A 16,847-nucleotide genomic window follows, 5' to 3' on the forward strand; every position below is an offset into this window, starting at 1 on the left:
TTTTAGTATAGAATAATTATGAATGTGCATTATGTAACAGAAAAGGCAAAACTTTGTAGTATAAGATAATCATTTTAAACTAATATGAAACTTAATATATTTTTTTTAGCGAAACTCATTTGGATTATGGGTCAAATCACATTAAAGGATAAATGGATCTAAAATGGGTATGACCCATATTAGCTTATGTGGCATTTGTTTTGGATTTTTATCATAAAATTTAATGCCATGTCATATTTATGGTAGGGGTTTGAGGCAAAATGGCTTTTAAGTGACAATGATAAAGTTTAGTTTTTTAAGTGATAAAAAATAGTTAAATGACTTTAGTAAAATTAAAAGATAGTTCAATGACCATCAGCAAATTGAGTGGTTAAATGTGACGTCGAAGTCGATACAGGAGACTAAAATGTAGGGAATAAAGGAAATATAGAAAAAGAAAAGTTACTAAATAAGCTCGTGTGTGTTATGTTTCAAAACCAATTGTTTTGTGAAGAAAAAAAAAAGACGACAATAATTTTTCTTTGTATTAAAAGTCTAAAGTTCGTCAAAAAATGTTATTCCAGGTTATTATCGTCTCCATTCAAAAGGTGGAAAGTTGTATATTTTATAGTTAAAATGTTGGGGGAGTTAAACTCGAAAGTTATTCATGTGCAACGGCCAACGATTTTACTTTTCTCTTAGCCTAAGGATTATGATCCTTTATACGTTAATTTGTAATTTGATTGTTTCACATCGTATTGAAATACTCACTAAAAAGAGCTGCAAATAATGTTTGTAAGAAACTCAAACTCGTTGTAGATTAGAGTAACTGTTTATACAGTTCTATATATCACACTGGATATATAATGGCTTATTTAATTTCACGCAAATATATCTTTCTAGAAATTCATACATGGAGTACGTTATGCTTGTACAACAGTTAATTCTGCGGCATTGGATTGGATAACTTGAACCTGATCTGGATATTCTCCATCTTCTTCCCATATATGAGGAATGGCTTCTTTTATGTTGTGTATGCTCCTCAATGCGTGATCTGCTCCTGGCACTAAAGTTGAGGTTCCCACCTGCACCAAAATAATTGTAATCATGCTAAGAAATAGATGGAATATTTTTAATTTAATTTTTTGTTATTACATCTGAAAGTAGGGGATTCTATATCTAACGGGGTTTGAACTCTCCACCTTAATTGTGGAAGGCAGGAAGCTCACCTGAGCTATCCCGCTAACATATATAGGTTCAATTGGCCCATGATTGTTTTTTGTTTTGAAATTAGTTATTTCTGAATTCTCTTATTCCATTTTCGAATGAAAAAAATAGCATACAATTCTATATTTAAAAATAATTCAACTTTAAACTACTCATTATATTCTTAATGGCATATTGCTAGCTTTTATACCTACAACAAGCTTAGTTGTAAAATAATACGTCATTTTGCGCCTTACTTAATATTCAATGGAAAAACACAATGATCAACGGAAATAAAAAGGAAGTGGGAGCTTACAATAACGGTATGCAGTCCAGCTTGTTTGCCACTTGCTATGTTCCGAGCGCTGTCATCGAAAAAAATCTAAAAGGAGGAAAGAAGAAATTTAAGTTTACGTTCAATCGCAATCATACATCTGTGACGAAGTCAGAAATTTCGCTAGTTAAGGATGTACCGTATATATTGACCTATATACACAATATAGTTAAGTTATAACTAGAGAGATGAGTAGATTACAGTTTTCATTGGATCAACATTTGCAATCCTAATAGCAGCCTCCATTGCTTCCAGCGAAGGCTTACATAAAATACGAGGTTTAACAACTTCACCCTGGCTTTTTTCTGGTGTTGTCATTGGATCTTCATCCTCATAATTATGATCAGTATCTTCTTGAGGAGGATTCAGAGTTTCGAAGCATATAATACCTTCAAAACAATCTGCCAACCCCATCTTACTGAGGACTCGAATAGCATGCGCTTTATCCCCGTTTGTGAAAATCTGTATCCACCAAATCAATTTACAATCACCTTTATAAATATAGATCCTAGTATAGCTAGTAGTACACAAACTCAAGAATTTCATCAAAAATATTCAAGATTTAATATAATGTATAAATAAAAAGGTAGTAATATGTGTGACCTATAAACATAGTATTTCCTTCGTTTCGATTTGTTTGTCCTAGTTTGACTTGATACAAAATTTAATAAAGAGAGCAAGATTTTTGAAACTTATGATATTAAATATGTCATACCATTTGTGTGACTATAAAAAAATTGAAACTTGTGATCTTAAACGAGTCATAACATTTATGTGACTATAAATGCTTCTCGTTAAGGAAAAATATATAAATGTGTCAATCTTGTTGAAATGGAGCAATAAGAGAAAACAGTGCCTATCTTTTTAGAACGGAGGAGTATACAACAACAACAACCCAGTATAATCCCACTAGTGGGGTCTGGGGAGGTTAGTGTGTACACAGACCTTACCCCTACCCTGGGGTAGAGAGGCTGTTTCCGATAGAAACTCGGCTTCTTCCCTCCAAGAACTCCCCACCTTACTCTTGGGGTGACTCTAACTCACAACCTCTTGGTTGGAAGTGGAGGGTGCTTACCACTAGAGCAACCCACTCTTGTTGAACGGAGGAGTATACAAGAGTATACAGTTTCTGGCAAATGGTGTTCAAGCTCCGTCGTTAATAGGTAGTAGGTAAATTAAAGCATCAAAACTGTTGGTTGATCAGGGGATAGAATTATTGCGAAGGATTAATTACTTACTATTTTGCGCTGTGGCATGGAAAGGAGGAGGTTCCTCAGAAGTGGATCAGGTTTTAGCACTTCATCGTACGGCAATCTTCCATGCACAAAACCATGAAATTTATCGTTGTCAAATTCGTATCCTAGCTCCTGTAAATACCATGTGGTATGTTTGGAAGTTAGTACATATTTGATTATAACTAGGTGAAAAGAATCATAAGTTAGATGGTTAATAATTCAAAATACTTAAAAGTGTTTAAAAAATTGCAGTCATCGGAAAAATTTAATCATTTTACTTCCTAAATATTAATAGTTTCATATAAAATAGGACAGAGAGAGTAATATATACATAGTATATAACTAACCTTTAAGCCTGCCATTGTTGTCCCGTACTCCCTATATAGTTCCAAGCACATCTTTGGCACTTCGGTTTCTTCAATATCCAGGAAATGCAACATAAACTCTAGAATGAAATGTTAATGTATTAGCCAACAATTACTACATATACTGGTTTTATTGACTTATTTGCACATGACAAAGTAAACTATACCTTCTATATTTTTGCGACAAGCTAAGTTGAGACCTGAGCTCAGCGGATACAAAGTGTCATCCATATCTGGGGAAAATATATACATTTTAAAGAAGAAAAAAATCTTTAGCGATAATGTATTTTGTATAATAAATGAATAAATGAAATCTACAGGTGTTTGACAGTCTACTAATTAGTCGAGTTACAGTAGTCATGGCATACCAAACAGCAGGCATTCGTACTTAAGACTGTTGGACCTTGTAATGGATTCCATTTTCAATAGTAGCTAGCTCGCTGTTACCTGCAAAAATATTTTCAAATGTCAGTGTGCTCACATATTGGATTAACTGAAATCGTAGAAGTCTCTTAATTAAGAAACAAACTTACACTTTGGTTGAAACCTTTTCCTAGTTGGAATAGGCTTTCACAGGTAATTTGATAAAGAAACATTAGTTAAAAGAAACACAGAGAATAATAACATATTACTCCTATTTGGCAATGCATTATTGTGAATCCAGAAAGTGATGGTACGTAGGTAAAAAACAAGAGTTTGAGGAAGCAGTTTCTATCACTAAGGAATGTCAAAGAAAACCTTCACTAGAATCATTACCGGAAAATATACTTGCTGAGCTAAAAAAGAACAAAGGATAATAGTTTAGTTTTTTTTTTTGGTTTCTCGGTATTCTTTTTTGGGTCTCGATTAATTCGGATTCTTGTTGCTTAAGGTCCATTAAAGGGAAAAGTGCTCCCTAGCAACTCAAAATCTCTAATTAAACATGGAGGGATTCTATCGATCTCACCATAATGCTGGGTGACTGAAATTTTAGTTTCCACCATAACTATACATCTAGTCCTCTTAAAATAACTAATTAAATACTCCTAAGAAATCGTAGAACCTACTATGTGTGCATAAATTTTTAAACAATTTTTTATAGGTTCACCTTTTTAAAAAATTTTATAAACCAAGTGAATATTTTCTATAGATTCTTCAAGCAAAATTAAGGAAAAAAAGAGAAACAAAATATGTTCGATAATACAACTATACAAAGTGGAGAGATCAAAATATATTACCCTACACTCTTGCCATAAGTATAATACACTGGTAGCAAATCAGGTAAAAGCAAACTCCATTACTAAATTAAAGTCCATGTAAACGAGCAGTAAACATCTCATGTTAATTGTTGCTATGCTGGAAATTAAGTTAAGGGACTAAGAATCAGAGACGACCAAAGGCATATTAACCAGCAGGCTTAAATAACTCTCAACGCACACATAGGAGTACCGGATAAAACATTTGGAGTTCCAGCGAAGATAGGACATAGCGGCCTTAATTTATATCATATTCTTTCCTTTTTAATCTGGAACAGTGACGTGACTAAGCCATGCTGCCTTAATTTATATGTTATCCTTTTCTTTTTAGTCTGTTCAAGGAGAGTCAAGATTTTATATATATATATATATATATATATATATATATATATATATATATATATATATATATATAGTATAGTTATGTTTTCCAAGGAAGAGTGTTCAACTAACTACCTTTTGTCCAGTTGTAGCTTCACCCTTACGGTTTGCATGACCTATTGCAACGGCTTACATTGTCTTCTGAAACATATTATAGCCTATTGCAACGGTTTTGGTGGCCTATTGCAACGATTTCAAGAAATGTCACCTTTCTATATCTTAAAATATGTCAACTTTAAACTTTATGCTAGCTTTTATAGTCATAAATGTCTTAAAAGTTACAAAAGTAGTAGTATATTTTTTCAAAAGTCCGTACTCAATCAAATGAAAGGGAGGAGTGTTTGCCACAGAAAAAGCTAGCTAAAACTCAAGCAGTACTGTGCTTTAATTTAATTACCTGGCAGATGAAAATCTTGAAGGAAAGAAGCAAGCTCGACAGCTTCCAGCACCTACAGGATACAAATAACGTGTGATTCAAGAATATGAATTGAAGCTAATTTATAGAACCTCTACTTTGTGAAGATGGCCCTGGGTACCTAACCTTTGTATGTAGGAATAGGAATTGGAATATTAGGTAAACGACCACTGTTGTGCCACTCGAACTTCTTTTGAGCCCTTTTTTCCCCACTCCTACAAAGAGACCACTAAGGGGGCACTAATTGCCAATTTGTCATACGTAAATAAAGAAGAGAGCAATATTGAAAGAATCGTATACATGAATGAGTTTTAATTTATATAGAATATTTGAAAGGGACTCGGAGAGCATTTGTGCTCTGCCATGATCCTGTTTTATACCGAATTTCTTGCACTGTTGCTTCGTTATTCGTCTTCTCCTTGTGTATGGTATTATGCTTGTAAAATTAGTATCGGCAGCTAATTTTATTCTCTTTACTCTAAGCTAATAGCTAAGCTAAAAAAGTTGGTTTTGTTTGGAAATTAGGAGTTGGGAGGTTCTTTTTTTTTAAATCATCCGGTATTAACCTACTGGTTTGACTATCCCCGCTTAAAGAAGTAAATCGTTCAATTTTCTTAACGGATAATCCGTTAACCCGTTAAGAATATATATATATATATATATATATATATATATATATATATATATATATATATATATATATATATCACAATCATCGTCACGACCCCTTAGCAGGTAAGAGGGTATTTCTCCGTCGGTCCTAACGCTGTACTTTAGCATTAAATTAGTATATACTTTTGACCAAACGCGTGCTGAAGAATAATTGATGGATATATCATTTTGCAGATCACAAGTACATATTCCTTATTCTCGGCGAGGGTGAATATATAACGGCAGTCCTGAGCACATGGAATAAATTAAATGCTCATATTCCCTTCCAAACGTATATTGCGTTATTAAAGTCAGCAAATAGTAGGGCACTATGCTATGGTAAATAATTAGAGACGCCCGTTATTTAAACCAAACCAAGAAATTAAACCATAGCAATTAAAAAATATGTGAAAATATATCACTTAACCATGTTTATATGATAAATGTATATTGGGTCGACGTAAACACTGGCTACAAGAAATTTAGAAATTATCTTGCCAATGTGTGGAGTGTGGACTATTCCATTGAGAAATTGCACCTTTCACATTTTCGGCAATTACGATGCCCATCCCTTCCAGATTGAGATTCACAAGGAGAATGTTCTAAATGCAACTAATGAATGAGCAAACTTTGGAATTAAAGAAATAACCCCCCCCCCCCCCCCCAACACCCCAAACAACATTTCTACCACATGTATTTTTTTAATTAATTATACATAGGGGTAGGGGTAGGGAAAATAGGGGAGGATTACAAGGTAGGAAAATCGAACTCCCAGGGGAAAGCTAATGTAGCCCAATTGAGCTATTAATATTCCCCTACAACATGTATTGAATCATAATACATCTGCTCATCTAATACTTGCAAAGTTTGAGTCTCAATGCAACATGTTCTTTCAATAGTTTCAATAATATGGGAGAGAAAACACTTCCCACGGGATGTGGAGCAAAAAGAAAATGATACGTGATATGGTACTAGCATTTGAGAGATTACTTTCAGCGAAAAATCTAAGGTGAATAATGGAAATCAAGGCAAGATAACAGTTTTTCACATACCAAAAAGAGATCAGAATTTTAAGGTAGCAAGAACACCACTGTACAGCAGAAATTGCTCGCTCACTAGATACATTAGAATGCAATCAGTAGGATGGAAATTCCTAAGAATTTATGACAATAACTAGGAGACCAGGCAAAATGACAAGAGGGGAAGGGAGAAATGTAAACAGGCCAGACTGAGAAATTTTCCTGGCAACAAAGTCTTTATTTTTAGATCTTATACTCATATTGACCCAATTAATTGAACTACTATGAACCTATAGCAGTTAATCCACATAATCAAAATGAGTGCAACCAAAACAGACGTTGCTTTGGTAAAAATTGTATTATGTGGATGGTAATATATACATTTCTTCAACAATAAATGGTAGTAATTAGTTAACAGTTAATAAGATGATGATGAAGTAAGATATACTTTTTGTGCCTCTTCCCTAACAGACTGCAGGTTGGTTTTTATCTCCTTACAGAGTCTGCCTTCAATAACTCGCACAGGCAACCAAAGCTTAGGTTCGACATCAACAATGTAGAAGAGAGTTGTATGAAATGGTTGGCCCACAGAAGAATCATGCTTGTTAACACTACCTGTGTTGCACTGCATGTTTCCACAATACAAAGAAATGTAAGGGTTCTCAAGAAAACTGGAAAAACAATTGTAAGATGCAATGAAAACTCATGACTACATTTCAAAAGGAGAATCAGCTCATAGTTGTAGAATTATTGCAAATGAACTTTAACTCATAGATTCAAAGAGTTGATTTTTCAAGCTTTACTTTTTCTGATCTTTGTAGAGGTTAGTAAAATTATCAGTATGACTTTTATCACTAATTTATCATGCATACCTTGAAGACATTCTAGAAAAAAACATATGGGATCTTCGAGTGTTGTTTCAATTTCTATAACCTCGCGTTGCACGTTTCCAACTGAGTTCCTAATAACAACTGAATGGCAGAGGAAGGAATAGAAAAAGGGAAGGAAGAATCCACCACCTGTTCGATAGACCATTTCCCTTCAAAAAGATAGAAGTCACCCTCCATCATCTTAAACTCAATATCACGCCTCTGACCAATGGGGAGATCTTCAAGATCTTTCTCATAACAATCAACAATACCTTTAGCATTAAATTTGAGTCCAAATGCTAAGTCTTGCTCCCCAATCTGTTCAATATTATACAATGTCATTAATATCATACTAATGACATATTACTGATATGTCATGGAAATTCACAAACCAGAGAAAATATAGGCATGTTGTCTTTTGACTGTAAATTAATAGATCCAAAATATCAGATAGACCATTGTTAAAATGTGCACAACTCATAATTAAACCTCAGTGAGTGGCAAAGTCAATAAATTCCCATAAGGAGCAGCATGCTGCTATTTGTCAAAAGAAGAAACATTTGGTTCACATTCAATTGAATGTAAAGAGCTTTCTTTCTCTCTGTTTGAGTAATGAGTTTCATATATGTGTGTGTGCGCATGTGTGTGTGACCGATTGGAATCGAGCAGTGTGATTCATAACTTAGCCCGATGATAGTGATGAGATGTTAAGTTGTTTCGGAGTTTTTCATGTCTTGATCTTGCCAAGAAAAGAGCACCTTTGTACAATTTGACTTTTGACATATCGGTGGTAAAAAGTCAAGTTGCTTAGATTTTCATCAGGCAGTAAGGATTGCAAAGCAACATACACAATTGTCTAAAGGATTTAAGCTATATACACCAACATTGTAATGAATTTTTTATATCATTAGCGTAATTTAACTGTAGTAGGTTACTTAACATTTATTCTAGCCTCTAGGAGGTTACTTTTTAAGCGACCTGATTGAGTAAATTATTTTGTACCATTAGTACGGAGAACTTAAACTCTTGTCTAAAACAGACTTAATGTATGGCGATTTGCAAGCTCAATAGTAATGGTAGCAGCAGCAGCTGTTGTTATTTTTCTTATAAGTCAATAGTTTGAATAATTCTAGAAACTAGTACATCTCTAATTGGAGTAGTTTCTATATCAATAAATAAAAGGTTAGCAAGAATTAAAAGGCAAAGACCTGAAGAAGCCGGGCGAAATTAGGTTCCTTTTGAAGCAACTGGCTGACGGCAAGACCGGGAATGAAATCAGCTAACCTTTCATAATCAGTGAGGACTTCCCACACGTTTTGCAAGCTGGCGTTCACGGCTATCTTAGATCGAATTCTCCGACGACGTTTCCCCAATTTTTCAATCTCAATCTCAACGCCGTCATCGTCGTCGCCTTGGTCTCCCTTATCATTGACATTATCATTCCGAGTATCGCCATCGTCAAATGTAGCGTTTGACGTGAAAGTAGCAAGACGGAATCTTCGAGACTTTTGGTTAGGGTTTCGGTTAAACCTGAGGCTGAGGGCGGCGGCGGGTAAGGCAGTGTTGTTGTGGAGGTGCCACGTAGCACCAGCTGCTATGGCTTCTTCACGGTACAAAATTGAAGATAGGGGCAGTGAAGAAGAGGTATGACTATGCCACCACAACTGGACTTGCATTTTGTTTGTATTGGCCGGTTGTCATCATTCTGTTCTATCAATCTTTTCCTATTTCATCTTCATTTTGTGAATACTCTATTTTGCTTAGCAAAATGAAGCATGAATTTATCTTCAACCAAAAAAGAAAAGGCCAACGTGTCTCAAAATGGTGCCCTTTAACCAAAATATTCATCAACTGCCACAATTTACTAAAATAAGTTTAGGGCAAAATACATAAAAGACCTCGTTAAACTTGTCTAAAAAATAGGTTTGAACACTTTTTAACTAAATGGATATTTTTTTACCCCTAAACACATTGTAAGTGAATTTTGTTTCACTCTCCATGACCCCAGACCCAGCGCGTGGAAACATTTGATTTGTGAGCGCGTTTTACACTAAAATTAATGGATAAAATTAATTAAAAAAAGAAAAGAAAAATCATTATAAAATAAAGAGACCCAAAGGTAAAAGAGACTCTTTACTTAATAAGGATACCCAACGGTAAAATCTTCAATTATCCGATCCAATTCTTCTTCTCTTCTTCAATAACCCTAAATCTCCTCTCCTTCAATTACTTATAAATTCTGGCCAAGACCTACAATTTCGAATCCTTTTATCTGAATCAAAGCCTTATTCTTCTCTATAATCTTTTAGTTCATCTAATTTTAGGGCTTATTGAGTGTTTCGAATTTCTTCTTATTTGAGGGGTTCATCTTATTTTAGGGCTTAGTCGACAATGCGGTCAACTAACTTGGCTAGGCTTTGCATGGAAGATGATGATCAAGATTGAATGAAGAAGTGCGCTGCAACCATGGTTATGTGTTGCCGATAATGACTGCTTGGACCCCTCGAAACCCCGGTAGAAGATATTGGGTGTGTCCATACTATGGGGTAAGTTTAATTTTTGTAAATTAGTTGAAGATTTCACTGATTGACCTTTACTTAATTCTTTGCGTTTCATCATTGTAGGGTCCAAGATCTTTTGATTTTTGGCGTTGGAGAGATGCAGAAATTGATCCAAGATCGAAATTTGTTATTCCTAAATTGGTGGAGAAAATTGGTGAACTTGAAAGTGCATTGGAAGTGTATGAAAGTGTTGAGAAGCCTAGAAAAAAAAACAAGTGGAAAGGAAGATAGAGATGCAATTAGAGAAGTTGGAGAGAGAGAGAGAAGATGAAAGGAAGGGAGAAGAAGTGGAGGATCAGTTTGGTTAAGTCCAAGATTAGGGAGAAAGTACTTTAATTTTTTATATTGTGTGGATGTGTTATAGCTATAAGTTATTGGTTTCATCTAGTATATATGAAGAATCATTCAATGAAGTTGCCTTAGGTTAGTTGTAGCAGTAGTATCTTTAGTGTTGCTTAACAAAATTCCAGCATATTTTGTAAAAATTTGGTGTAACTTTTGTTGTAATATAATGCACCTTGTTGATATGTTTGTGTTGTGAAAATTGGCAATATCTCTATTACAAATGTAGGCTTTATATTGACTTAGAAATCTGCAGTCACTGCTGCATATTAGCAGCATAATTATACAGAAAAATAGATCAACAACTTTGCAGTCATTGTTGTATATTAGCAGCATATTTATGCAGAAAACATATTAACAACTTTGCAACAGACTTAAATAGAAAAACTGAAAAACTGACTTAACAAAATTGTAGTCATTACTGCATATCATTTCCAGTAAACAAACCTACAAATCTGCAGTAACTATTGCATATTGCAGAAAAACAGACTTAAACAGAAGAACACAGAAACTGACTTAATAAAATTGCAGTCATTGCTGCTTATCATTTACAGTAATAGACCTACAAATCAACAGTCATTGCTGCACATAATACCATAGACTTAAAAACTTTCAGTCATTGATGAATATAGTTATATACCAAAATAGAAATTCATTTGTCTTTACATATACCAACTGCCAAAAGGCAAACAAAAACACTAAAGTTCTAATATCTACTGGCAGTTGATTGTGGTGCTGATGAACTTGTTTGGCTCAAACGAACTCTTTCAGATGCCTTTGACCTTGTCTCTATTCTTTTCTTAGCTTGAATATATTGAAGATTTCTTGAGGTGATAACTTCTTTACCTTTTCATTTCACCCCTGTTCTTGGTTTGTGTCCAATATCTCCAGTCACTACTGCGGAGTTCCTAGGCACAACTGACATTCTAGGCTATATTCACAGAAACAAACTTAGTTAGTTTACATCTAAGTTTGATCAAAATGAGTTCATAGTCACAGTTGACATTATATGCTTACATTATAGATGGAAGCTCCACTTTCTGTTTGTAGAATTCCCATACCAACCATTCTTGGCCTTTTATAGGGTGTCTCTCTTCCTATACCAGTAGCAATATCCTATAAAAAGTATAAATTATTAAGAGGTTAAACATAAAATAGACCTACAAATATGCAGTCTATAGAAGTAACTTCAGAATAATTACCTGTTTTGTTGAACCTCTTAGTCTTCCTATTCCTGTTCCTGTTCCTGTTTTGGTATACTTTGAACTGAAGGTGTTGATGAAGAACCAACACTTGATGACTTTGCACCACCAGTTGATCTTGTAGTACCTTGTGTAGCCTTGTGACAACCTTTCTTGTTATGGCATTTAGCATGATAGTTGTTGCAGGTCATCTGGGTACCTCTTTTGGAAAGCTTTCCTGTTTTGTTTTCAGTTGGTTCCTTCCTTCTCACTTTCTTAAGCCTGCCAGGCATTACTCTTACTTACTTCTGGTGGTATAACTGAAGGGTTTTGTAATTGTGGCCACATCTCCATATTTTGTACAGGCTGAAGGAAGTGACTGTAGGTTTTCATATAAGTCTCCCTATGGTACCAATGTGCAATGTAGTTAACTGGCTCCAATTTCTTGAAATGGATAGCAGCTACAGCATGAGCACATGGTATACCCTTCAGCATCCAAGCTCTACAAGTGCAGGTTAGCATGTTCAGATTCACTATATGCTTACTGGTGTGTCCTTCCTTCACTTTATAACCATATTGACCATTCCAGTGCACCACACATTTCATTGATTTTGTTGTGTTCTCCTGTAACACCTTCAGTGCCATTGGAGAAATGTCACTGATCCAAGTATCACAGAAATCCCTCATTTGTGCTATTCTTATCATCATCTTCACCCTAATCTATTCAAGAATTGTGATGATTGTCTTGTGCCTTGGTCCCAATATCCAAGAATTGAAAATTTTAGCCATATTGTTGTCAACACTATCACGATTGCTGAAATACTTGAAATACACCTTGCACCACCTCTCTTTGTTATAGTATTGCAGGTCTTCAACTATTTTATCTCCTAGTTTCTCCATGTGATCAAGATTGTTTTTTAACTCTTGTTCATAAGTTGACCTAACACATCTCCAAAAACAGTTCCTTCTCTCAATGCCTCTCCATTTTTTTGACCAGTTTGCTAGGATGTGCATGGCACACATCCTATGTTCTGCCTGTGGGAGGATCTCACTGATTGTTTTGTCAAGTACCTACAACATATAAAATATAAATAGTTAAAAGAATAAATAGAATTAACAGATTTGAACAACACATTTAACATAATATAAGTTACATTCTGCATGTCTGTAATAACAGTCAACTCTGTCCCATCTCCAAGCTCAAGATCATTCTTTAAAAGGTTCACAAACCATCTCCAATTAAATGTGTTTTCAACTTCAACTACTGCCCAAGCTAATGGCAACATGTAATTATTCTCATCCTTACAAACAGCCACAAGTAATTGCCCTTTACATACACCTTTCAAAAAACAACCATCAAACCCAATATACCTCCTACAACCATCAAGGAAGGCCTTCTTCAATGCATCAAATCAGATATAAAATGCTACAAACATTTTCCTTCCATCTTCATGTGTTTCTTTACTAAGTCTCACAATATATGTGCTGCCTGGATTAGTCCTTAGCAGCTCATCTCTATAGTCCAGAATTCTACCAAACTCCTTAACATGGTCTCCCATAATCTGTGTTAATGCAATATTCTTGGTTTTCCTTGCAACAGTCCTTCCAATATACACTTCTAACTCCTTTTGAACTAACTCCCGGAACTTAAAGATTCTAATATTTGGTTCAGAAATTATTCTGTCCTTGTATCTTTCTGCCAAGTACTTTGAGTTGCACAATTTGTTCTTAATAGTCCCATTGCACTTGTGAAGTGGATTATAGTTCTTCACTATAAAATCGTTTGTCCTAGAATCATAACTAGCAAACAAGAGCCATGGACAGCCAGCACACCACTTTACCCTCACCCTTGTTGGTGCATTAACATACTTATCTAACTCTACATGTTCATCAACTGTATACTCAGTAAGTGCTTCTCTAAACTGTCTAACACTCTCAAAAGAAAGTCCAGTTTCCCAAATAATTAACTTACAACTAGGATCAAAGATAACCCTATTTTGTTGTTTTCTTCTTGCTCTTACTGGCTATTGGACTTCATCTTCACCTTCATCATAAGTAGTTTCATCAGGATCTGTTTCAAAACTATCAGCTTTATCTGAGGAATAGTATGGCTCATATCCAGCAATCTTACCCTCTAAAGATATAGCTGCATACTCATCATATCCTACATCTGGACCTTTTTTACCTTACTTGGCATGTATGATTTGAACCTATTTCTCTTTTCTCTTCCTTCTATGCACATTTTTCCGCTCTTCTATTAAATTCCTATACTCCTCATCAACATCACTACCATATTCTTCTTCCCCTTCCTCAAATAGCTCTTCAATTTCTGAATATGTACTATGGTCACTACTTTTTACATCAGTTTCAACTAATGGAGTATCATCAAGATTAGAAGGATCACCCTCATCCCCACCAGGCACATTATCAGTAGCAGGGATACTATTTTGTGGTTCTTCAAACCCTACACCTTCGTTGCCCCCAACACTTTGATCTATCCCTTTATCAAAAGACACACTAGATTCCCCACACACATGGCTTACATATTCAATAGCTGGAGGGACCACTAATGCTTCATCAACAGAGTGGGACACATACACTTCAAATATATTCCTATTTTTTAATAGAGGCACAATACCCATAATATCCCTATCAGTTAAAATTTTTACCAAAGTGCTAGAATTAGGTGGTCTCACATAAATGTTACATGTTTCACAATTATACATATTTTCTTTCACATAGTCTACAAACTTAAAATACGAAAATCTATCAATATCAAAGTACTCTGTCATAATACCACCTTCGTAGTTGATAGGATATTGTTGTAACTGACCTCCACGGAACATCCTCAGTGTAACGAGCTCAAAAGCCATTTCTTCGAACTGAAATCAGTAAATAAGAAAAATGTCCGTAAATATTTTTTTACACTTCAAATTCGACAAGAGATTAAAGAAAACAAGAAGAACCTACAAGAGAAGCCAACGATCTTCAGTATCTACACTCTAATCGACGAGATTTGTGAAAAAATCGACACTAGGTTTTGACTTCATCAGCCCTTTTCTCGTTTTGTTTAGAGAGAAATGAGATTGGGTAATTTAGCCTAGGGTAAAAAATAAAAGGTAGCGGGTCGGGTATTTTAATTGGGCGGGTTTTTAAGTAATGGACCGAATCATTAAAAGATTTGAGTTCATTTATGACGTGGCATCACCAGAAAGAGTGTGGCTCACACTCGTTAGTCTTTAACTAGTCTGGGGTCATGCAGGGTGGAATAAAATTTACTTGCAATGTGTTTGGGGGGGGTAAAAGAATACCCGTTTAGCTAAAGTGTTCAAAACTATTTTTTGGACAAGTTTAATGGGGTCTTTATGTATTTTGCCTAAGTTTAATAGAAGGTTATTTTACATTAACTAACAAATACTTATAAGATATATGTCTTTTATAAGCATATATGTATTTGTTATGAAATACTTGATTATGGTGGATGTCCATAACTCCTAAGGAAGTAACACCCACTACTCTTCTCTATTAACCTCCCACTACTTCTTACCATTATGTTTGTAACTCCAACATCTCCATGATCTTTCCCCATGATCTTAATAGTTAATACCATGTTCATGATATCCTTTTGTATTACCTAAATATCATCCTATAAATAGAGGGTTTGGGCATGACATTGTATACACTTGAATAGATGGAAGAAATAAAAATCTCTCATCTCTTTCTCTCTACATTCTTACCTATTTTCTTGTATTATATTATTACTTTGAGCTAAGTTTCTTAATACGTTATCAGCACGAAGTTGAGCTCTTTTCACTGTTCAGGTATATTTGTTCGTTCTATTTTCTTCGTTGTATATTTTGATTTCATGGTTAGTGTCTTTAATATGCAGCTTTATAATTTCTCACATCTCTGGATATGTGTAAAAATAAAGAATTCTTTGTTTCTTTATTTTAAGTTATTTACATGATTGTCATGTGAAAGTTGCTAATTTTCATGTTAATAGAATTAATTGAGAGAAGAATACTTGTTTTATGTTGTTCGACATTTGAAATTGTGTTAAAGTTAGAAGACATTTTTGTTCTAGTTAAAATCAAATATATACTAATAATTTGAAAAAAAAAAATAGTATTCTTTTCTATGGAATTATCACTTTAGTATATATCGATTACAAATTTGATATTATGTCAATTTTTAAGATTCTTTACGCTATTATCCTAATGATTTCTAATTATTTATCTTTTTTGATAGTTTTCATTATGTCGAATTTGTCAAAGCTTGAGTTTGTGGCACTTGACATTTCTGGAAAGAATTACCTATCATGGGTTCTCGATGTTGAGATTCACTTAGCCGCTAAAGGCCTTGGTGACACCATTACTCAGGGTAATGAGGCATCAAGACAAAGCAAAGGCCATGATTTTCCTTCGCCATCATTTGGATGAAGGTTTGAAGATTGAATATTTGACAATGAAAGATCCACTTGAATTGTGGACTGGACTAAAGGAAAGGTATGATCACCTTAATGTTACGGTATTGCCAAGGGCTTGATATGAGTGGATGCACTTACGGTTTCAAGATTTTAAGACCATAAGTGAGTACAACTCTGTTGTATTTCGAATAACTTCCCAATTAAAATTATGTGGGGATGTTATGACTGATGAGGATTTGTTGGAAAAGACTCTTACGACTTTTCATGCCTCAAATATGGTATTACAGCAGCAATACCATGAAAGGGGTTTTAAAAAATATTCTAAATTGATCTCATGCCTTCTGGTGGCTGAGCAACATAATACCCTTTTGCTGAAAAATCATGAAGCCTGACTCATAGGGTCAGCTCCGCTTCCTGAAGTGAATATGGTAGCGAGACGTGATAAGTCTGAAAAAAGACAGAATAATTATCATGGCCATATGAATATACGTGGGCATGGCAATGGCAAGATACGATATAATAATCGTTATCGTGGTGGTCATGGCAAATGAGAGAACAATATGAGTTCTCAAAACAATCATTCGAGAGGCAAAAGCGGTAACTGCCACCGATGTGGCATGAAAGGTCATTGGAAAATTGAATGTCGTG

The 16,847-nt window shown here is 34.7% G+C and overlaps 3 protein-coding genes across 6 annotated transcripts; all 3 read right to left on the reverse strand.

The window, feature by feature from the left end:
* Window positions 1-771: 771 nt before the first annotated feature.
* On the reverse strand, window positions 772-5,398 carry LOC107783373 (uncharacterized protein C24B11.05). 3 transcript variants are annotated; one of them, XM_075237927.1, is made up of 9 exons: window positions 5,277-5,384; window positions 5,133-5,184; window positions 3,488-3,566; window positions 3,287-3,352; window positions 3,102-3,199; window positions 2,758-2,886; window positions 1,721-1,981; window positions 1,502-1,567; window positions 772-1,064 (listed from the first exon to the last, which is right to left on the reverse strand). In XM_075237927.1, the coding sequence occupies exons 3-9, from the start codon at window positions 3,537-3,539 to the stop codon at window positions 903-905; spliced, it is 834 nt and encodes a 277-aa protein (XP_075094028.1). In that variant the 5' UTR covers window positions 3,540-3,566; window positions 5,133-5,184; window positions 5,277-5,384; the 3' UTR covers window positions 772-902. The 3 variants fall into 3 exon arrangements, with proteins under 3 accessions (XP_075094028.1, XP_075094029.1, XP_075094030.1); XM_075237929.1 differs by lacking the exon at window positions 772-1,064 and adding an exon at window positions 1,114-1,396 and having other exon boundaries at window positions 1,465-1,567; window positions 5,277-5,398; XM_075237928.1 differs by lacking the exons at window positions 5,133-5,184; window positions 5,277-5,384 and adding an exon at window positions 4,811-4,835.
* A 1,639-nt stretch (window positions 5,399-7,037) lies between these two features.
* Window positions 7,038-9,494, reverse strand: LOC107822934 (uncharacterized). 2 transcript variants are annotated; one of them, XR_012702753.1, is made up of 3 exons: window positions 8,898-9,494; window positions 7,693-8,007; window positions 7,038-7,445 (listed from the first exon to the last, which is right to left on the reverse strand). XR_012702753.1 is itself a non-coding variant. In XM_016649522.2 (3 exons), the coding sequence occupies exons 1-3, from the start codon at window positions 9,363-9,365 to the stop codon at window positions 7,239-7,241; spliced, it is 843 nt and encodes a 280-aa protein (XP_016505008.1). In that variant the 5' UTR covers window positions 9,366-9,490; the 3' UTR covers window positions 7,038-7,238. The 2 variants fall into 2 exon arrangements, 1 of the variants encoding a protein (XP_016505008.1); XM_016649522.2 differs by having other exon boundaries at window positions 7,840-8,007; window positions 8,898-9,490.
* Window positions 9,495-12,493: 2,999 nt separating this feature from the next.
* On the reverse strand, window positions 12,494-13,889 carry LOC107822932 (uncharacterized). The gene is made up of 4 exons (XM_075239150.1): window positions 13,795-13,889; window positions 13,249-13,699; window positions 12,928-13,167; window positions 12,494-12,844 (listed from the first exon to the last, which is right to left on the reverse strand). Exons 1-4 carry the CDS (start codon window positions 13,887-13,889, stop codon window positions 12,494-12,496), a joined length of 1,137 nt encoding a protein of 378 aa, XP_075095251.1.
* Window positions 13,890-16,847: the final 2,958 nt, after the last annotated feature.

This window comes from Nicotiana tabacum, chromosome 19 (genome assembly GCF_000715075.1).
Source record: "Nicotiana tabacum cultivar K326 chromosome 19, ASM71507v2, whole genome shotgun sequence".
Lineage (NCBI taxonomy): Eukaryota > Viridiplantae > Streptophyta > Magnoliopsida > Solanales > Solanaceae > Nicotiana > Nicotiana tabacum.